General features: G+C 43.7%; 1 protein-coding gene across 3 annotated transcripts in view; it reads left to right on the top strand.

Annotated features, from left to right (window-relative positions):
* The window catches only part of lrch1 (leucine-rich repeats and calponin homology (CH) domain containing 1), a 61,162-nt gene that overhangs the window by 20,310 nt on the left and 17,889 nt on the right, over positions 1–22,963 (top strand). For 2 of the 3 annotated variants that reach the window (XM_026375778.1, XM_026375776.1), the window contains exons 2-13: positions 5,586–5,730; positions 8,803–8,929; positions 9,471–9,576; positions 13,068–13,204; positions 13,759–13,889; positions 16,387–16,474; positions 17,202–17,307; positions 18,918–19,033; positions 19,888–19,958; positions 20,113–20,202; positions 20,459–20,536; positions 20,728–20,764. In XM_026375778.1, coding sequence (XP_026231563.1) covers positions 5,586–5,730; positions 8,803–8,929; positions 9,471–9,576; positions 13,068–13,204; positions 13,759–13,889; positions 16,387–16,474; positions 17,202–17,307; positions 18,918–19,033; positions 19,888–19,958; positions 20,113–20,202; positions 20,459–20,536; positions 20,728–20,764 — 1,232 coding nt within the window. The remainder of the gene's footprint in view (positions 1–5,585; positions 5,731–8,802; positions 8,930–9,470; positions 9,577–13,067; positions 13,205–13,758; positions 13,890–16,386; positions 16,475–17,201; positions 17,308–18,917; positions 19,034–19,887; positions 19,959–20,112; positions 20,203–20,458; positions 20,537–20,727; positions 20,765–22,963) is intronic. The other variant, XM_026375777.1, reaches the window with a different exon arrangement.

Raw genomic sequence — 22,963 nt, 5'->3', positions numbered from 1 at the left:
ATAAAAGCGGGACTGACTGGCTCTTTGTTTCTCAACCACACAGTTTTAAATAGCTCTTCCTGTGACTGTGTGACCCATGATGCAACGCTGCCTTTGCTGTTGATGCTGCGATGCAGCCGTGACTGAACGTTCATGTTTCACTGCTTCGTGAGAATCAGGCTTGTGTGAGAGTCAGTTTGGTCTTTGACGTAACATAAATAACACAATTACTACAGTATAGTTCTGAAGTAGTTAAATAGTTAAATAGGCTACTAACTAAATACTAATACTACTAACTTTCGGTGTTTTGGTCAAACACAAGAAGCTGAAGGTGTAATTTAGGATGATGTATGTTTCTCTGCATATTCAGATGTTTTTGTAGACTAAGCAGCCATAATCTCATCATGGATGGAGCTGAAGATGTCTTTATCTCATCCAAGCAGAGGCAAACAAGAGACAGACAAAATGTGTGACAGTGGAATCATCCAGTGGAAAAGATGAAGAGCTGTGTGTCATCAGAATAGCAATAATAGAAAACGTTGTGTGAGTTGATGATGGATCCTATGGATGTGGTTTACTAGATGGAGAAGCAAAGAGGGCAGAGAACAGAGCCCTGAGGTACACCCAGATACATGAACCATATCAGCCGAGATCTGTACCAGAGATGTTAAATTCAGAGAGTGCAGACAGGAGGACAACTGGTTGACATCAGGGGGATTATTTAAATATAGAAAAGTCTTAAACCTCGAGTCTGTTACGATTCCTCCCTCTGCCCCTGTCTGTTATGTTTGGTTCTGTGTCTCACCCTCCTGCCACACCATATATGGACTTCCTCCACTTTCCACCCTCCACTCCACACACCGGACTAATTACAGACTCGAGTCACCTGTGCATCACTCTGTTTTAAAAGCACCCCTCAGTCCTCAGTTCGGTGCTGGTTTGTTGACTTTCACGCTCATTCATGACACTTATTCATTTATGCTGCACACTACTCCTCCACAATCTGGTCGGTCTGTTTGTTTGTTGGTTTGTCTGTGAGGCACTGTTCTGTTTTTGGTTTGTCGGTTTGATTTGTTCGGTCTGCGTTCATGCAGTGTTTTTCAGTTGATACTTTGTCCTGTTAGTTTTGTATGTTTTGTTCCTGTTTGCCTGCCTTGCGCAGTGATTTTGGTTTGTCACTTTGTACATTTAGTTTGTTGGTTTCATGTCCACATTAGTGCGTGGTTTTTTGTTGGTACTTTGTATGTTGTAGTTAGAGTTATGGTTTGAGTTTTGCCTGTGTTTCCACAGTGTTTTCTTTTGATACTTTGTTAGTGTTTGTTAGTTCCCTGTGTCCCCTGCCCTTTTTGTTAATAAATATATCTTTTTGTTCTCACTCGTTGGTCCCGTTAGTCTGTTCGTAACAGAACAAACCAGCCACTATTGCACCCATGGAACCACCACGTTCCACCACTGGTTGCTTCTCCCTTCCGTCTTGCCCCAGTTTTGTGCGCTATGGGGGCCTGGCGGATATTCTGGAGGAGGAGTATTTGGACCTATGTTGCAGTGCAGAGCATGTGGTCGGTTGGCTACACTCGGGTGTGGACCCCGAGTGTTTCGAGGCGCTGTACAGGGCAGCAATCGGAACCTTTGTGAAGAAGGGATACATGATGACGTATCCAGAGTTCCAGTGTCTTAAAGACACTGTGATGTCTGCTCTGAATTCCTTCAAGCAGGGGTTTCGTTTGACTGCCCTGCCTAGCCAGCACTGTTTGCTCTCCTCCTCCTCCAGTACTCCCCGGTCCCCAGCGCTTGTTTGTCCGGCAGCTAATGCTGCTTTTGTTAGTTCTGCAGCTGAAGCTGCTTTTGTTAGTTCTGCAGCCGAAGCTGCTTTTGTTAGTTCTGCAGCCGAAGCTGCTTTTGTTAGGTCTGCAGCCGAAGCTGCTTTTGTTAGGTCTGCAGCCGAAGCTGCTTTTGTTAGGTCTGCAGCCGAAGCTGCATTTGTTGGTTCTGCAGCCGAAGCTGCATTTGTTGGTTCTGCAGCCGAAGCTGCATTTGTTGGTTCTGCAGCCGAAGCTGCATTTGTTGGTTCTGCAGCCGAAGCTGCATTTGTTGGTTCTGCAGCCGAAGCTGCATTTGTTGGTTCTGCAGCCGAAGCTGCATTTGTTGGTTGTGCAGCTGAAGCTGCCTTTGTTAGCCCAGCAGCTAGTGCTGCTTTAGTTAGTCCCGCAGCCCCTGCTGCTTTAGTTGGTTCTGCAGCTACTGCTGCTCTTGTTGGTCCCGCAGCCCCCGATGCTGCTTTAGTTGGTTCTGCAGCTACTGCTGCTCTTGTTGGTCCCGCAGCCCCCGATGCTGCTTTAGTTGGTTCTGCAGCTACTGCTGCTCTTAGTCCCGCAGCCCATGCTGTTTTAGTTAGCCCCCCAGCAGCCGATGCCGTTTTTGTCAGTCCAGCAGCCGATGCCGTTTTTGTCAGTCCGGCAGCCGATGCCGTTTTTGTCAGTCCCGCAGCCCAGGCTGCTTTGGTCTCGGCTCCTGTTCCTGTCACGGATCCGGCTCCTGTTCCTGTCACGGATCCGGCTCCTGTTCCTGTCACGGATCCGGCTCCTGTTCCTGTCACGGATCTGGCTTCTGTTCCTGGTCCTTCAGCTGTCGCCGCAGTTGCAGCCACCTTGATTGCTGCAGTCACCGCTGCTCTGGTGTCAGCTGCTGCTCCGGTCCGTGCAGCCGCCAGGTTCCCAGGCGGGTCGACGCAGAGGTCGCCGTCGTCGCCGTCTCTTCAGTCTGCGGACGGGTCGACGCAGAGGCCGCCGTCGCCGCCGTCTCTTCAGTCTTCGGACGGGTCGACGCAGAGGCCGCCGTCGCCGCCGTCTCTTCAGTCTTCGGACGGGTCGACGCAGAGACCGTCGCCGCCGTCTCTTCAGTCTTCGGACGGGTCGACGCAGAGGCCGTCGCCGCCGTCTCTTACCTTTGAACTTTGTTTGTCACCCCAGGAGATGTGGTGGGATGACAATGAGGACACCACCACCCTGCTCCTGTCTCCTTGGGGGGCCCCTGAGAACTGTGCTCCTGTCCTGGCCCCTCAGCTCCAGCTGGCTCAAAGTTCGTCGCCGCCGGGCAGTCCGCCCGGGGCTCTCCAGCCTTGTTCGTCGCTGCCGGGCAGTCCGCCCGGGGCTCTCCAGCCTTGTTCGTCGCTGCCGGGCAGTCCGCCCGGGGCTCTCCAGCCTTGTTCGTCGCCGCCGGGCAGTCCGCCCGGGAGTCCTCAGCCGTCTTGCTGTTCCCCGGCTCACTGCTCGCCATCCGGCAGTCCGCCTGCGGGTCTCCTGCCCCATGGGTCGTATCCTGGCCCCCGGCCTGGGTGTCCTCGGCCTGCTCTCCGACTGGCTTTCCGGTCCCCGGTTCTCCAGCCGGCTCAAGGGTCTCGGGTTCTCCCTTCTGGTTCGTCGCCTCCCGGCCGTCCGCCCGAGGCTCTGTCTTCTGGTTCGTCGCCTCCCGGCCGTCCGCCCGAGGCTCTGTCTTCTGGTTCGTCGCCTCCCGGCCGTCCGCCCGAGGCTCTGTCTTCTGGTTCGTCGCCGTCCGCCCGAGGCTCTGTCTTCTGGTTCGTCGCCTCCTGGCCGTCCGCCCGAGGCTCCGCCTTCTGGTTTGCCGCCTCCTGGCCGTCCGCCGGAGGCACTCCTGGTCCGTTTGCCGCCTCCTGGCCGTCCGCGGAGGCACTCCTGGTCCGTTTGCCGCCTCCTGGCCGTCCGCCGGAGGCACTCCTGGTCCGTTTGCCGCCTCCTGGCCGTCCGCCGGAGGCACTCCTGGTCCGTTTGCCGCCTCCCGGCCGTCCGCCGGAGGCACTCCTGGTCCGTTTGCCGCCTCCTGGCCGTCCGCCGGAGGCACTCCTGGTCCGTTTGCCGCCTCCTGGCCGTCCGCCGGAGGCACTCCTGGTCTGCTGCGCCCGGTCCCTCCTCCGGGCCTCCCTCCGCCCGCCCGGTCTGGTGTTTCGGGCCCTCCTCCGGGCCTCCCTCCCCCCGCCCGTCCTAGTTTGTTTGGGGCTGTCTGGGATCCGCCCCTTGCCGGGGGGGTTCTGTTACGATTCCTCCCTCTGCCCCTGTCTGTTATGTTTGGTTCTGTGTCTCACCCTCCTGCCACACCATATATGGACTTCCTCCACTTTCCACCCTCCACTCCACACACCGGACTAATTACAGACTCAAGTCACCTGTGCATCACTCTGTTTTAAAAGCACCCCTCAGTCCTCAGTTCGGTGCTGGTTTGTTGACTTTCACGCTCATTCATGACACTTATTCATTTATGCTGCACACTACTCCTCCACAATCTGGTCGGTCTGTTTGTTTGTTGGTTTGTCTGTGAGGCACTGTTCTGTTTTTGGTTTGTCGGTTTGATTTGTTCGGTCTGCGTTCATGCAGTGTTTTTCAGTTGATACTTTGTCCTGTTAGTTTTGTATGTTTTGTTCCTGTTTGCCTGCCTTGCGCAGTGATTTTGGTTTGTCACTTTGTACATTTAGTTTGTTGGTTTCATGTCCACATTAGTGCGTGGTTTTTTGTTGGTACTTTGTATGTTGTAGTTAGAGTTATGGTTTGAGTTTTGCCTGTGTTTCCACAGTGTTTTCTTTTGATACTTTGTTAGTGTTTGTTAGTTCCCTGTGTCCCCTGCCCTTTTTGTTAATAAATATATCTTTTTGTTCATACCCGTTTGGTCCCCGTCAGTCCAGTCAGTCAGTTCGTAACAGATCGTAACAGAGTCTCTTCCTCCCCTGGTTCAAACAATCCTGAAATCACTTTGAACTTGCTCCAGTTCTGGTTTGTGCAGACGTTGCTGAGGCCTGTGGGTGTCGCCCTGCACTCAGTCTTAGTGCTAATCCAGGATCCTCTGTAATTTAATCTGTGTCAGGTTATTACAGGTAGATGCAGAACAACAGCACGATAGATCATCAACAGTAAAGAAGATTAACGTGACAACGAGTTTTGCCTCCAAGTTTCAGGTTCCTGAACGTTAATCACATGTTGAGGATTTTTAAGCTTTAATTGCACAGACAACTTTTCCATGATTGTTGCCATCAGAGGAAGTAAACTCTTGTTCTGATCTCAGTCTGTTAACAAAACAAAGTGTGTTTTTGAGAGTCCGACTTCAGCCTCGGCAGAACAATGTGGAATAATTGGCCCTGACATTTCTCGGCCTTATTTGGCTGCTGCTGATGTTGTTGTTGCAGAGATACAGCAGGATGTGACGTAATCGGCCTCGAGTGTCTGACCTCTGCCAAACACTGACGACAGTTGTACCTAGATAAGAGTTTTTCTGCTGCTGTGTCTGTGCTGCTCAGTTAGAAAAGTGCTGCTTTAGTTTTACTGTCATTTACTTTATGAAGAAGCTTCTCTGCACTGAAGAAGTCAGTCCAGTCCAACAGTGGTACAGTAAATACTCCTTCATGAAGCTGATAATGTTTCAGAGACGGGTTGATTCAGCTCTTTAATCGTTTCAGCGGCTGTAGTTTGTTCTGGGGTTCAACTGTTTTACTGACAAGTGATTGTTATAAAATTATTTCCATTAATGGATAAGTGCAAATGCAGATCTGAACACATAGTGATGCATTGAATAGTCAAATTGTCCTCTGTTCTCTCCCTCAGACCTGTCAAAGAACCGGCTGGCCGACGTCCCCTCAGAGGTCTGCCACCTGGTTGCCTTGGAGACACTAAACCTGTATCATAATTGCATCAGGACCATCCCAGACAGCATCATCGGCCTGCAGTCGCTCACCTCCCTAAACCTCAGGTACACTCACTCTGTCTGTCCTGTACTAGGGAGAATTTTCAGAGGCTCCTGCGTTGTTGATAATGAACCTCTCTGTGAACCAGGGCTTTCCAAACTGGTGCACTTGAGTTAGGCAGTAAGCTCTGAAGACCATTTACATATAACCTCTTGTTATTCAGGAGTTGCCACAATAGGAGACATCTAAGAAATGTTGCAGATGCATCTCCAGCAAAAGAAATAGTGATCTGTCCTCTGGACTCTAAGGTTTTTTAAACCCAGGCTGAAACTGCTGTCAAAGTTGGACCCAAAGTTGAAAGTCAGATTAAGGACACTGAGCTTTAACTTCTTAGGAAAATTAGCTCAATCAGCTCATTTCCTCTCTGCTGCTCTTCACATCTGCAGAAACCTGATAATGAATCAGTTATAGATCCACACTGACTCATTAGTATGAGTAACTCACCGTTCACGTGCACACTTGATTTTACAATTAACACACACATGGTGTTTTCCAGTCACGGTCCTATCACTGAGTTAATTAGAGATTTAATAAATTATCTGTTTAATTAGTGCTTCTAGTGCTACATTTAAAATGCATGAATGGGTATAGAGTTAGGAGGTTTGGGAAGGTGCTAGTGAATGAACTGTGTATACGAGTGTCCTAGTTAGATGAACACGTGTGTATGTGCAGACAGCAGGACTTTATTCTCATTACAGAAAAGACTCAACACAGTTAAAATGTTGACTTTAAGCGAAACACACACAAACACACACACACACACACACACACACACACACACACACAGTCTGTCTTGTGAGAACAGGACACACAGGAATAATGAGTTATTTTTAGTGTCTTTAAAGTCCATTTTTAAACATCCGTCACAAACAGAGAAGTTCAATCTGCTCGTTTTGATTCAGCTTAGTTAGGTTAAAGTTTTATATGTATAAATATTCATTAGTTCTGTTTTAAGGTGTTAGTCTGGTCAGTTTCATTTAAGTTATTGTTTCTGTCTGTATTTGTTCCAGTAAATCCAACATTACTTTACATTATGCTTCAGTTTTCAGACATCTCTGTTTGCACATGATGTTAACCTGATGGTAATGCTAAAGGATAAGTCGACGTCGTCCCTCCTGCAGGGATCAGAAGTGCCTGTAGAAAAGAACTATTTGACTGGATTAGTGAGAATTTATAGACATTAGATTAAAAAGTGGGAGATCGGTGAAACTTCCAGTGACCATGAAATTCTCCAGTCCAAAGTGGTGACTAACTGACAGTACCATCCCTAGAGGACAGTTGGTGTGTGTGTCAGGCCCTTAAACCATCAATTAAAGCAGCTTCTTCAGTCAGAGTTTGTGAAACGTGTTAAAGAATACTAACTGTTATAGCCTCCTGGGAAATATTAAAATGATGAACACAAGCTGATGTGTGATTATAACAGTTGAGAAAATGAGAAAATCTGTATCCAAAACGTATTAATTAATTATACTCGCTTCACATCATTTGTCTTCAACAACTACTGGAGGAACAGCAGTGAAATTCTGCACGTTCATGGTTACAGAGGATGAAGCAGGATAATTGTTCACCTATCACCATCGTCACGTTGACATTTAAATTTCATTCTAATTCAATCTGCAAAGCTAATGTCATTCTCTTCAGCTGTTTTCGTGTTATCTGCTTGTTAGCTATTGTTAGCATGTTAGCAGACTCGACTAACTGAAACCGAGAAACAGAAGCAGTGTTTCTGGTTTAAGTCACTTCACCTCCGAGTGTAGGTCAGATTACTGAACTTACATCAGAGGCTGCACGCACAGTTTGCAGAGAGAGTTCCAGACTTTGTTGAATCTCTGAAGCTTTTCCAACATAAAAAGAGCTAAAAACTGCAGCTGAAGAATTAAAGTGCAGCAGAGTGTGTGTGTGTGTGTGTGTGTGTGTGTGTGAGAGCAGCTGGATGAACTCACTTATATGCTTCCTGAATGTTATTTTCAGAGCTGAGTCAGAGGGGGTTTCACAGTGTTGTGGTGAAATATGTGTGTTTGTGCAGCAGAATGTACAGAATGTATCTGTAGTGTATTTAGTGTATGTGTGTGTTTTCTTGGTCGGAGATTAAATACGCTGTTTGCTCTGTCAGATCTATTTATACAGAAAATCCAAAGTACTTTACAGGAAGAATATGAACGAAAAGAGACGTTAAAGTGATTTTTTAGCCAAGAGGAACGAGTCTGCACACGGACACAGCTGAGTAAACTGATATGAATTTATCATCAGGCATAAGTGAAGATAAAGAGGAAGTGAATCAAGTCTAATGGGATCAGAGTCAAACACTGAGTCAGTATCCAGTCCAATAAAGACTATAACATGCTGCACAGTAAGTGAGCAGGACAAAGCAGTGTTGGCTCATTAAAGACACAACTGCTGCTGCTACAACATGAAAAATGAGACATCTGACTAATAAATGATAGTGGAAATGCTCACTGTAAAGGCCAAAATCATATTTGTGCTTATGTGCAGCTTTAGTACTGACTGCCTTCACCTCACGTACAGATACACAGTAGTTGATTTGACGTGGTGTGGTGTCAGCCACAAAATTAAAAACACTCAGTATCCTTGTTTCCACCAGGTAGTAGCTCACATTTTCCTTTGACTTCATGCACATGTCTTGTTGGAGCCATGTTTTTCTCTTCCATACTTTCCTACTTGTCTCTGCAGAGGTTGTGCATCAGTCTCCATCTCTATACTGTGCAGATACAGACAGAGCTTCTGCTCTGCTAACTAGCTGCTAACACGCTGCTCATGCTTCGTCTTATTGTCTTGTTTGATAGTAAACCTCGTTACTTCTGAAAACTCATCAGACAAACGTTTGATGATGTGTTTGATGTGAAACGATTATTTAAGAAAATATTCTGCAGGTTATCATCATGTAATCATCATGTACTAGTGTACTATATGATGTGTATACACACACACACAACATTGTAACATTGTGAAAACTGACACTCAATTCTTAAATTGAGTGATTTTTTTTTTTTGCTCTGTAAATAAAGTCACATGATCTTAATTTCTCCACATTAACGAGGTTGATTTGTGTGTTGTAGTCGTAACCAGCTGGGCTCTCTGCCGGCCTGTCTGTGTAGTTTACCTCTGAGAGTCCTCAACGCCAGCAACAACAAGTTGGTGAGCCTGCCGGAAACCATCGGGCAGCTGCACGGCCTCATGGAGCTGGTGAGAGTCGACTGTGTCTGTCAGTGACAGTGTCAGAACTGGTCCAGGCATATTTTAATATATCAGTATCAGCTCAAATAAATCATTTACTGAACACTCGCCTAGAAAAATACTCCACTACAAGTAGAGACACTTCTCAGCAGTAAAGTGAGCAAATCTCACAAGAGAAAATGACTTCGAAGATAAAGTAAATATCAAAGCTAAGGGCAAAGTTCAGTTTTACTACTGAGTCTCGACCTGGAATAAAAACAGCAGTTGATTTGATTTGATTTGATTTGATTTGATTTGATTTGATTCAGCTGCTGCAGTTTTACATTTTTTATCATAATTTGCAAAATGTGGTCAGTAAAAATCTAACTAGTGACATACAGATTGAATCAACATTAATTAAATAAAGTAAATAAAAGTATAGATATCATAAATATAAAGTCACTGGTGTCACTTCTGTAATGTGAAAGATGATAAATAAATTAACAGGTGGAGATCTACTGTTGTGTACCTGTGTCATACCTGCTCTAATGTAATAACATGTTGTGGACAGGACATCAGCTGCAACGAGATCACGGCTCTTCCTCGTCACATCGGCAGACTCAAAGCTCTACGAGAGCTAAACGTGCGTCGAAACCTTCTCTGCGTCCTGCCAGAAGGTGAGTTTGTTCATGTGTGAAACAGCCCATGGTGTCATCGGCCATTTTATTTATTTTTGCAGGCTTTAGATCAAACATTTACTTTTCAATATTGTTTTGATTTGACCCAAACTTCTCTAATGTTCGTTGAGGAAGGTTCAACATTGGAAGTCAGTTGTAAACTCGTGTTTGAGGATTCTCAGGATTTTAGTTAAACAGAAAAAGAACAATCCCTGTTAGGGAGCCTCATGTGAGACCACAGAGTCTCTGTATGCACCGCCACACCCGTACAAGGCCCTAAAAATATACTTAACCCTCGGTGTGGCCGAAAAGTGACCTCCAGTTCCCAAAGGTCTGAAATAAGTCAGTGACACAGAAACAAGTGAGAACCACGAACCTCTGCAGCTCATCTGGAGAGACAACACCCAGTGTGACTGCTGATGGGCTGAGGCTGCAGAGGAGGAGGAAGAGCAGCCAGTTCTGATCAGAGCAGCTGTAAAATGTGGGCTGTGTTTCCGATTCTGGTCTCAGTTTGTGAGAGGTCTGTTCAGGATCCGGCTTAAAGAGACTTAACTGTTGTTTTCGAATACAGCTGCAACTAACGACTAACGATCTCTGTGATCACAGATTAATCTGCTGGTTGTGTGCTGTCAAACATAAAATATCAGATATAATAACTGGTCGAACCACCTTTGGCTGTAGCTCTGGATTAGAGCAGGAGGTCTTTGGACCCTTTTCTCTCACAGAACTGGTTCCCAGAAGCCTGTAAAAGAGGCAGGAACCTAAAAACTGTTGTTCTTCTTCCAACACGCTGATGAGTCTTTGATACTCGGTGTGGAGCACATGGAGCTCATGATTCCAGCCCTGTGCCTCAACTCGTCCAGTATGTTTGGAGTTATTGCTGTATTCTTCTAACCCAACATCAGTTCTCCATGACTACACAACATCTCCGGGGGTGATTGATGAGCTTCGATCTGGCTCAGCAGCTCGATGCCACAGCGGCAGGGGAGGGCTGGATCAGACAGACTGGACGGCAGCCCTGAAAAAGGAGGGATGTTGTTTTTGATTTAATATTTGTTGAACATGTGCAGACTGCATTTCTGCACTTCAGAACCCCTGAGATAAGACCACCATGACTGCTGTTGTGGTTTTTAAAGGTCAGCCAAGCTGGGGGTGGCAGGAGTCTGAGCTGTGAAGATCCTATCTGCAAAGCTGAAGGGGAAAAATGTCCTCGAAGCCAGAAACATCACCATGCCAGCAAGATGCTTGGAGTTCAACAAGAACACCCAATAACAACTAAATAAAAGAAATGCAGCAGCACTTCTTCACTGGCTTCACTGCTCAGTGCAGAATGTTTTGGTTGACTTGGAGTCTTGGATTTACTTAAATACGGATGATCACCGGTGAAGGGAAATCTTTGACCAGCTGGACGAGTCAGAGCATCAACCAAGTCAGCAGGTTTAATCCTCTGGGGACCGTGAATGTCTGTACAGACTTCAATGGGAAACCGCCCAGTAGTGGTAGAAATGTTTCAGTCTGGACCACAGTAGTGCCCCACCTACCACAGAGCTGCATGTCTGGAATGGGTAAAATGTTTGTGGTACATCCTTGTAGTAATATTTGAAGTATAAATAGGTAGTTTGGTTAGTATACTGATGTTTCTGTGTACCCTGAAGATGCTAACTTTACTGAGCAGCAGTGAATCTAAACAGACATCTGTAAATTCTTTCCTGGTGCTGGAGAGTAGTTCTCTTCCCCGACCATAAAAAATACACCTGCTCACTCACAGTGACAGATATAAATCTGTGCTGGTGACACAGTGTTGACTCATAGCTAATTCATAAACGTAACCTCCGTTGTAAATGCCATTCGTAGCTGATGAGGCCGGCTACATCATCTAAAAGCCCCTCGTTGACGTTCAGTGCTGAGTTTGGGGATTTGAGGTTTTAAATCAAAGTTATTACTAATAGTAATATTAATACTAATAGAGTTCTACTTGTGGCTGCGCTGGCAGCTCGGGAGGCCTGGACCAAACAAAGAGAGGGATTATTGATGATCTCATGACTTGTCATCTGTTTTCATCATAACTCTTTCTTTACATGTAGCCAACACGTGTAGTACTGTTTCTATTTATTTAATTGTTTGTTCTCAGTGGCCTCTCAGCAGGAGTTTTAGATCATTTATGTAGGATTTATTTTTATCCAGGAATGTTCTCTGCAGTCGCCGTCCTCTGTCATAGCTGCTCAGACGACATTATTACTGCCTACGAGTGGTTTTAATGATGAGACGCTGTCAAGAAGAGTCTGTAATGATCTGTAGTGATCTGCAGGGCACGATTCTCTGAATGGTTTGTTCTGTCCATCTTAGCAGAATCAGACGATCACGCCCTGCTGGTTACAGACGTGTTCAGAAAGAGGAGAACAGCTTTTAAAATACTTAGAATGTGTCAGATTTAGCTGCTGGTAGGTTGATTTCTGTCAGAAACAGGGTTTTTAAATTAATTTTTTGGTCCCATTTCAAGTCTTTGTTCTAATCAAAGCTAACTGACTGTTGGCTAATACCTCATATTTAATATTAATTTATTGGAATGTTCCTTAGTCGTCTTGTGCCTTTTGTTATGTTTTTTTTTTTTTTTTTTTTTTTTTGTCCTGAAAATTGTGAGAATAAGTATAAAACAGCCTCTTCCACGGCTGTTATTACTTTATGATCAGGGACGCAGCAGGGTTTTTTTTTCCATTTCCACTGTTTTCACATCAATATAAATCATGATGCCCCACTTAAACCTGCTTTTCACCTTCCACACTTACATTTATCTCACTTGATAATTAATAATATTATTTAATTGCAGTTTAGTGATTACAGTAATAAAGGACTTTTGACTCCAGGTATTTTATTTCTAATGAGGAACAAAGTTCACATGAACACAAACCGTAGGCGCTCGGCTGCTAACAATTACAAACCTCCTCTGAAAATAACAACAGCTGCATTGTTCTGTGTGATGGGAAACATGTCGGTGGTTTCAGACGTGAATATTTGTGTGCGTGGATTTTACTCTGTAGATACTAAATTCAGCAGCTGGTTTTTAACTCTTACTTAGTTCATGTGATAAGGCACAAATAAAAAATGACTACAGGCTGTAATGAATGGGCCTATTAATGTTAATAAATTATTCACTGTGGGTTGCCAGATCTTAGTGAATCCTCCTCCAGCAGATCTTTTCATCTTATTAGTTCATCAGTGAGACATCTCCAGTGGACTGGCTGCAGGACAACCGGACCAAAATGCATTTAGAAACTGGACGCTAACATTTACAGCTACAGATTTACTGAGGTCTTATTTGTGAACTTCTGATTTATGTGTGGTTATAACATATAAAATGATATAAGTTCACTGTTAACATCATTAAGGCAGCAAACAAGATAAATGTTTATGTAAAAAATAAAAAATGTTGTGTGATTCTCATCTAAAAACTTCATGATAAGTAACTCAAGCTGTCGAACTTCTTCCTGCAGACCTGGCCGACCTTCCTCTGGTGAAATTTGACTTCTCCTGTAACAAGGTGTCGACCATCCCGGTGTGTTACAGGAAGATGAAACAGCTGCAGTCGCTCCAGTTAGAAAACAACCCACTGCAGAGTCCACCTGCACAGGTACACACACGGAATAGTCTGTGTGCAGCAGACTGATGATTGGATGCTGTGGTGATATCTTGGGCTAAATAACAATCTTGTAGTCTTAGTTATCTTAATGTTAGTTATTCAGCATTCATCAGGTACAGTAGCAGGTTTAGAGCTGTGTACCCACCTGCATCATCTCAGGGGATGAAGGACAAAAGACAGAGCACCTGAGTTTGGTGAGTCAGCAGTCATCGTAAGTCTGAAGCCACAGACAACTGGTTTCTGCTCCAGCTGACTTCCATTCAGAAAGCATCTGAGTCTTTAAAGCCTCATGCTATTAATGCAGGTGAACTGGAAGTTATTGCTCCTTTAATTAAAACAGTCACTGAACAGCAGTTTCCTGAGATCCGTTAAGTAGATTTTAGGACTCACAGAAGCTTTGTTGATTGGTTCTGTAATAAACACAGAGGCAGGTGTAGTGAGGCTGTGGTTCAGGATAAGACCCTCGGAGACCTCGACATGTTGAGATGGTAAAAAAACACGATTCAGTCTTTCACCTGATTCTAGATTTGTCTTCTCTCTTTCAGATCTGTATAAAGGGTAAAGTTCACATATTCAAGTATCTGAGCATCGAGGCGTGTCGCAGTGAGAAGATGCCCGACTCTCTCTACCTGCCTGTCATGGAGCGACTCAGCCTATCACGGCCCACCACCGGCAGGTCAGTCCTGTGGCCACTTAAATATCACCTGATGACACTTCATTAGTGCTGACAAAATGTCCTCTGTGAAGTCAGGACAGTTCTGGCAAAACAAACGGACTCATCGTTTATTTGAGCTTTCTGGCAAATGAAACAACGAGCACCGTTAGTTTTCCAGACCGTCAGCTGCACAGTAAAATGATGCAGATGTGAGAGCGATCAGCCTGTAGTTTAAAACCAATAAGGATTTACTGAGCTTACAGTTCACTTTCTGATAGAGACCTTTCTGAGATACTGATGGTTTCCTGGTCGAGTCATCAGAAAATATGTGGTTGTTTCATAAGATGACAGGGACATAAAAAGTGAAGGAGTCAGAGACCGATTATGAAGTGACTAACAACATCACGCTATGTGGAAACTGTCTGTGCTGGTCGGAGACGTCTGTCTAAGCTTGGAGCCAAATCCTCTATTAGTCAGCTGAAACTGATCCGGCTCCCTGCTGGGTCACACCGACAGTTCAATGAAAGGTTAGGCCAAACTCCGGTTCATGACTGATGGATGAAGGAATGGAGGGAAAGGAGTAAGAGAAGGAGGAAAGGAGCTGCAGGGAAAGATGTAGGAACAATGAACCAATTGTAGAAACGTGTTGAAGGATGAAAGGAATTCAGAAAGAGTAGAACAAAGAAATAAGAGTCAACAACAACATAACACTGAAATGAGAAGTTAAAACGATTTAACATTTAAAGAAGTGAGGCTGAAGGGACGTGGAAGGAAAGGAAAGAAGTGAATGAGAGGAAGAGAACGGGAGAAAGTGGCTGAAGAAAGTGAAGGTTTGTGCCAAACAGAAAGCAGAAGCTGATAAAAAAGATCTGACTCATCCTCAGTGCAAAACAAGTTTAGGATCCTCTGAACCAAAGTAACAGCACTGGAGCTAGAGGACGGTTTATTAAAGTGAGAGTTGTTGGGTCACACTGAAAATCACTAACGTGAACCTGGTGGTGGCGCAAGAGGACGCATCACTACCATCAGGAGGTTTGTGAATATTTATGTGAATATTTTGACGAAATTTGATGATAATCGATCCAGTAGTTATTGAGATAGGTCAGCGTGGACAGACCTGCTCTAATGATGGATAAAGAAAATAGTAATAATAATAATAATAATAATAATAATAATAATAATTAGCAGGTAAATTAAGATAGAAAAGATGAAGGGGGATGAATAAAACAGCACAGAAAGAAAACACCAATTTTAAAATGTCAGAGGAGACAAAGAAATACAAATGAAGGAAAGTAGAAACCAGTAATTAGTAATATGTTACTTACTGCTGCATCATTCAGCTGAAGCTGAGCTGAGTCTCTGAAGATGTTGAACTCTGTAACGTCACACTTCCAACATGTGACCAGGAAAAATGGTTCTCACACACACACACACACACACACACACACTCTGCTCTTTATCTTTCCTTGTCTTATTTTCCTCAGACTTTTCTCTACTTCACTTCACCTCACTTCATTTCTGCAGCCTCTGTTTCGATGTGATGTTTTACTGAACATAAAGATAAAATAAATACCGGTGTGTTAGATGTAGATGTTCTGTCTCCCGCTCCTCTCGCTCCAGAGGAAGCTGAGAACAGATTGCTGCTATTTTTAAAACTCCATTAAAACCAAGACCTTAAAAGAAAAATCAGACATGAGAGAAACAGTGAGGCTGGAAATAAAGTAAGGTTTTCATCATATTTGCTTCAGAACGCTGCGTATTGTTTGGCGTGGAGCTACCTTAAAGGCAGGGGTCAGAGGTCACAGAGGGGCCTGACTGATGAACCTTAAAGTAGTTTACCATGAAAGAGTTCTGTGACTGGTAGAGGATGTACAGTATTGTTCAGGATCTTAACAGTCGTAGTCTAGAAATGACTACAGTAGCTTAGAGAGTGCTGCAGGGCTGCATTCACACTGCTCAAATGTTTGTGTCTTTACGTAGCGTGTCCCAAGTCAGCGAGGGTTCAGACGAACTCTGTGTGCAGTCAAGATGTCTGTGTCTGTACTGTGAGAGCACTGACTGTGTCAGACAGGTCATCTTCAAACTCGTAGATATTTATTTTAGAGACACTGTTCCTGTCAAGCAGTTCAGTCAAATACTACAAACTCAGGGGTCTTCATACTGTCAGAGGTCTGTCAGAGGTCTCGTCAGCTCAGTCATATCAACCAAAAACCTCAGCTTGCTACTTGTAAAAGGGAGAAAAGGTGTAAAGATAAGAAGATAGTCGAGCACAAACACGTGACACAGTAAAGGAGTCATCAGCTCCACTAACCAACCTGATGGACCTGTAAAAATCAGAACTGAAGCAGCCTGAGAGGAGGAGGGAGAGAGTCAGACTGATCAGACTCATCTCTTTCATTTTTCTGAGGCTCACTTGCTCTTCAGTTGCTGCCCACACACACACACACACACACACACACACAGATCTACCTCTGTGTGTGTGCACATCAGGTGTGTGACCCGTGTTGTGTGTTTGCAGTGTGGAGGACATGGAGCAGCAGAAGAAGCAGGACAGCGACTCAGGAGTCGGCAGCGACAACGGAGACAAGCGACTGTCTGCTACTGAGGTACTGGTGTGTGTTTTACTGTTGAGCTGTGTGTGACCATGTCACCGTCTCTGTGAGTGTCTCCATCATGTTTAGTTGATTATATCCATCGATTTCATCTGTGTTAGTTTAACCAGTTTTTACCAACTGATATTTGACACATGAGGATTTAGTTTTCCAGACATCAGCTGCGTTTTTTCGCTCTAAAGCTGGTTTAATTTAGAACACACTGTAGATTACCTGACTTGTTCTTTAAATGTGTTAATCCCTCTATGGACCTCTGTACTGTTTCTGTTTGAGTAATTTATTGCAAAAGCTAATGATGTGAATTATATTATTGTTCAGCATTATGCTCTGTAAATTTGTGTGTGCAGCTGTTGTCATTTGTCAGATAGTTCAAAAGTGATGCAGTGGTGATCAGCAAAGGTCAAAGGGCAAATTAAATCAGTGTGAAATTCAAATCCTGCATTTTGGTATGAAAATAATAGGTTTTTTTATTTAATCAAAAGTTGAAACATAGATTATTTAGACTGGAGACTGGTTTTTAAGGTCACTGATGACACTGGGACTATTTTAATTTTATGTCCTGTTTTGTTTAACCAACAGTTGAAAATAGATAAATATTATTTTATAGTGAAAAAAACAGGCAAAAATTAACAAATCTTCACACGGTAGAAGCTGGAACCAGAGAGTGTTTTCTAGGTTTTGAGTTGACTGAATCATTTCAGTGTGTCGTTGTTTGTTGCAGCCGTCGGATGAAGACAGTCTGAGTCTGAACGTACCAATGAGCCACATCACAGAGGAGCAGGGACTCAGTAAAGATGACTCCAGTGAACACATCAGCTCCCTGACAGGTACACACACACTGGATTCACACATGTGGACAGTAAAGGTCTCTGTGCTCTGTTACCGTTGAGGACTGGCCGCTGTCAGGATGGATGTAGATCCAGTTTGTCTGTAAGATGTGTCTGTGTTATCATTTTTTTATTTTGAAACACGTGAACATTCAGGAATCTCATTTTTACTTGGAGGCTGGGTCACACATGACAACTATCTGAAACAGGCTGTTTCCACCAACTGTGATTTGATCTGAGGAGAACCCTCTTGATTGAGCTTAATTGCAATTTATTGCTGCTGCAGTCTTTATGTTATTCTAACAGCATCTCATGTTGTGTTGAAAAGACTTCTGTGATGAAACTGATGTGAAAGTGAGCAAGTGCTTATTCAGACATGAGACTGAATTAACACCAAGGGCTGAAGGTGTGGAAGGAGCTCTGCTGTAGCTCTGCTTCTCCCACAAACGTCGTCTGCAGCGTGTCTGAGTATCTGGGCTGTTGAACTCTATTAGAGAACAGCAGCAGCTCCCCAGACTCACAGTTAAAATAGACTTCAATCAGCCTCAATCAGGTCAGAGCTGATTGAAGGTCACATTAGCTGAGCTGAGACTGCAGTACGTTTATTCCTCACTCGCAGGATTTATCATCGAAATATAAACACATTTTAAAAATGAGCAGGTTTAATGTTGAAATATGAAAACAAGAGATGAGACATATAAGTGACAGGTGGTGGAGCAGAGTCCTGTAGAAACTGCATCTCCTGGTTTCTACACAGATTTCCAAAGGGATTTTTTCCCATTTTATAATTGTTTAGTTTGTTTTTGTTAATATAAGAAAACCTGCGACTGCTCAAATCAAAGAGTCTGTAGTTTAACTCAAAGCCCGGGGTCTTCATTGCATGTCATACTGTTTCCCATTTCTCTCTGCACTGTGACACTGTGTCTGAAATACCACATTGTGGTTGTTTGCTGCCAACCAGGAAAGTTGTAGTTTACATACGTGTCTGTCCAGAATCACTTCATTGATGAGTCTGTGTGGATGTTTGTGCCAGATTTGAAGTTAGCTTACAGATCCACATCTATTGGTCCATTGGATGAAGGCAGAGGTCTGTTTTTGTTGGACTGTCTCGTGTCTCTTATCTGTGATTATACAAAAATGTTGTATGATCACATCTAACTTACACGTAGTTTTAATGCTTTTTATTAATCGTTGAATTTAGGGAGAGAGAGAGAGTGAAGGAGGGAGGATGAAGACATCATTATTCTGGCCCATTGTGCTCTCTTACATCAGCCTCACTGTGTTTTATTGCAGCTGAATTCACACTCTAGTTATTTTCATTTACACATTTTCTGTTTCCGTTTTTAATGTGTTAACTAGCAGTCATTAGCAACACGGCGTGCTGCAGAGAAGCTTGTTATTTGACAAAACGGACCAAAATACAGGTTATGAAGAGCTGTGCTATGAGCTGAGGCTACACTGACATTTTAAGCAGGAAAGGCCAAGAAAGGAAAATCAATCACAAAGATGTGGATTCAGCTCTGAATAAATGACAAATGTGTCTGCTGAACATCAGCTGCTCCTGAAATGTTTCCAATCACATTCATATTTCATTTTTTCCTCCATCTCAGCGGATCCAAACTCCGACTCAGTCCGTCTGATCGAGGAGAGTCCTACGGAAGCCCTAAAGGACCAGTTCACCTACAGAGACTCTGGTCTTAGTACTCGCTTCGTCAACTACATCAAGGCAAGGCTTTATGTTTTCCCCCGTTTCTGTCAGTTTATAATAAAAGATTCAGTAAATGGTGCACTTCATGAATAATGCCACACACAGTGAAGTCAAGTTGCACGATTTTATTCCAGCTTTAGATTTGACTGCCTGTCACTTCAGGCTCCAGCGTCTGTGGTTTGTTTTAATGGAGCCTTCAGCCTGAACTGTCACTTTACGTTAGCGTGAGGTTAATGTACTTTTGGAGTTTAAAGTTTTTGTCGGTGGAGTTGTCATGAAAGTGAAGCCGTTACAGAGACGCTCCTGTTTTAGATGTTACGTCACTCTGAGGCTGTGGGGACTCGACTGAGACCAAATAAGGACTAAAGAGACAACAAGTGGACGACACAAAGAGCTGAGGAGCCTGGTGATTTATTAAAGCCGAGTACTGAAACAACAGCACCAGTCGTTTCAACAAATGCCCCAAAACATGTTTATCTTCAGCTGACAAAGGTATTAGGAGCCTTGTTAAGGTGAAAGTGTTGTAGTGATGCTGTTGGTTCACACAGCTCAAATCAATACAATGCAACTAACTATTAGAAATAACAGACAGACCTTTAAAAAAACACTTAAATGTAATTGAAACTGAAATGTAAAGATCCTGACAGGCTGAGGTGAACAAATGTGTCTGTGAGGAACAAAGAGACACCTGTGGATGAAGGGAACAGGTTAAGGAGACAAAGAATCTGTCACAGAGTCCTTATTGTTTGGGGACAGGGGGACATTGGTAATGTCTCTGACATTTGGCCAATGGCTGCACAAGTCTGAGGACCATGTGACAGCTGCAGCTGGTGCTGATGTGTGTGTGTGTGTGTGTGTGTGTGTGTGTGCAGGGTCGGACAGCAGCAGATTTTGATGAGCCCCTCAGGATAGAAGAAGACTCTCACTGGCCGACACAGCAGACGTAAGTTCATCTGTCACTTTGTTCAGTTTTAATCTGGAGTCAGTGAGTTCTATCCAGCGTTCAGACAGCAGGTGTCTGTTTAACACAAATGTTCCTACATCGTGACTCTGTCATTGGATATTTACATTACTCATCATGTGTGTCTTTCTGGTAGCAGGTCAAAGGTCAGGGGGGGGACAGAGCTTCACATCGACATGATCAACCAGCTAAAGGAGGCTGTGGAGCTGCTGCAGGACCCCAGCAGGTGAGAAGAGACATAGACAAAGAAGAATACCACTTGGATCCTGGTTTCCTCTTTAATATAATTAGCAGAGAGTTTTTCTACTCTAAGTTACAGAATCCACCCCGAAAAGTAATCATCAGTTTTATCTCAGAACCAAACTTGACCATCAATTCAATTCAAATCTGTTCATATGTTTCTCTGATAGTCTGCTGCTCAGCACACAAACAGGATCAAAACCAAACTGTCAGATTATTGATGTAGTTTCTCTGTGTGTCAGAGTGAACGTGGAGCAGGACGATCTGTCTGGAGTCCAGCTCTACCCGGTGGAGATGGTGACGGTGGACGAGTCGCTCAAGTAAGACGGTGTCTGTGTGCATGTGTCTGTTCTTTATTAACTGAGTTAAGACTGTGGTTCTTCACGACACTCTTCTCTCAGTCACAGTAAACAGGACTATGTCCTTTATATTAACGTGACAGGTGCTAGTTATAATTGTCTGTGCAAATTTGATTGTATCTGTCCTTATGTTTATCTCTTGTTCTCCTCAGTGGGCAGGACAGTGATGACAGTGCCACCACACCAAAGGTACAGTATGCAGAACTTCAGGTTATCTGAATCCACACAGCACAAAATAGTAGGGCGTCATCAGCATATGTGATAATAATAGACATCAGTTTGTAATGAGGTGATGTCTATATGTGGACCTAGTGTGAGTTAGTTAGGTTCTATATCAGCTACTTAAAGAAAAATAATAAATAAAAAATTCCCTTGAGACCCTTTAATGGTCGTAGGAAACACCAAACGTTGGCAAAAATAGAGTAAACAGCCTGTTATTGATGAGATGCAGGTGTAGTCTACGTGTCTAATTACACAACACATATAGTCTAAATAAGTTGAATTTCACAGTTTTGGAGTTTGTTGTAGTTGCATGAAAACAGATTGTACCTTAAGCTTTAAATGGCACATATTCTGAATATTAGTGAAATCGAATTACATTTGGAATATGACTCTCCTGACAGTGGTTTTAATCTAGCATCATAGTGTTTAAAATATAAAATATGCTGTGTCTTTGTTTGTGGAGGTATTAAAGTAAAGTATAGGATAAGTTGACAATTTGAACTGTGTTTTAAAACCATAGTTGCCCACATGAGCATTGAAACGGGTTTTTCTTGTTGTAATTATTCATCATGTTCAGACTAGACGAGGTTCTGAAGCTGTCACTGCCCATCAAAAAAAGTCACACCCTCTAACATTTCATTGGACCACCTTAAGTTTTGATTACAGCAAACATTCAGTGTAAGATCGTTTCAAAAAGCTTCTGCGTCACAACATTTATTCTCGTCCAGATTTGCATTCATTTTTCACAGAGATTTCGTTTTGATGCACAAAGTCTTCTCCAGCACATCCCAAAGATTCTCAATGGGGTTAAGGTCTGGACTCTGTGGTGGAACAATCCACATGTGAAAATGATGTGTCCTGCTCCCTGAACCACTAATCCTGACATTGTCATATTGAAATAAAAATAAAGAAATAATCCAGTAATGGAATAACCTGGTCATTCAGTATATTCAGGTAGTCAGCTGACCTCATTCTTTGTACTCATAACGTTGCTGGACTTAGACTTGACCAACTGCAGCAGCCCCAGATCATAGCACTGCCCCCACTGGCTTGTACAGTAGGCACTAGACATGATGGGTGCATCACTTCACCACCTCTCTTCTTAACCTGATACTCCATAACTCTGGAACAGGGTAAATCTGGAATGACCTTCTTCCATTGGACAGTTCTTAACCCAGTTTTACTAGTTTCATCAATCTCCTTAGATGTTTTCTTTCTTTGACTCTTCCGAAACAGATTAACATATTTTCCTCGACCACAGGATGTCTTCAGACATGGTTGTTTAAGAAATGAGAAGCTACTCACTGCGTCAGTTAGAGTTCAATAACTTGTTACCAGCTGAACAATAATCATCCATGCACTAATTATCCAGGGGAGGCTCTTACCTGTTAGCTTAGTTAAATCCAGGTGGTGACCTGTTTTTTGGACGGGCAGTGTATTTGGTGCCTTCAGCAGTCTGAGTTAGTCAAATGAATCTTAAAAATCCTAAAGTCATAACGTTTTGATTCATAGGATGTCGTCTCTGCAGTTTTAACAATAACAGGAAATTTGGGAACATTGAGATCCTTTTCATTTGTCTTACTCAAACTGCTGAGAAATCCTGTTTCAGTGTTCAGACGGGCACCTGACCCCCTATTCTTTAAGTATGTAAGCGATAGAAGGTATTTAAGTAAACGTTTGATGCGTTCTGTAGCAGCACAAGGAGGAAGGTGGCTATGAGTTCCAGAAGAAGAGACAGATGATTCTAGAGAAGGCCAGGTTTGAGGCCCAGCTTGCATGCCGGGAATATGAATGGCATATGTCAATCAAGGTAAACACTGAACAAGGCTCTGTTCCGTCCCTCGGAGTGAATGACCTGAGCTGTCTTCAGTCGTGTCAACTTGCGCCCTTATTAATTGTGTGTCTGTTTGCTGTGAGTTGTCGAATCGATCACACAAAGTGTCCACATGTCACATTTCACCTGGCAGCAGCCGGTTGCACATGTGAACCGAGTGGGAACGTGTTCTTTATCGTCCAAATCTTTCACCAGTCATTCAGAGTTTCTTGAGATTTGTTTTGGATGGAGCTGATGTTAATAAACTTGTGGCTGGTGAATCGACAGTTTCCCGTCTTGCATGTAAAGAGTGGTTGTGTAAGTGGCTGATATGTGATGTCAGTCAGTTTGGG

The sequence above is a fragment of the Anabas testudineus genome, chromosome 21, assembly GCF_900324465.2.
Source record: "Anabas testudineus chromosome 21, fAnaTes1.2, whole genome shotgun sequence".
NCBI classification, from domain to species: domain Eukaryota; kingdom Metazoa; phylum Chordata; class Actinopteri; order Anabantiformes; family Anabantidae; genus Anabas; species Anabas testudineus.
The sequence above is the reverse complement of the archived record's forward strand: the minus strand, read 5'-3'. Positions and strand labels throughout refer to the sequence as shown.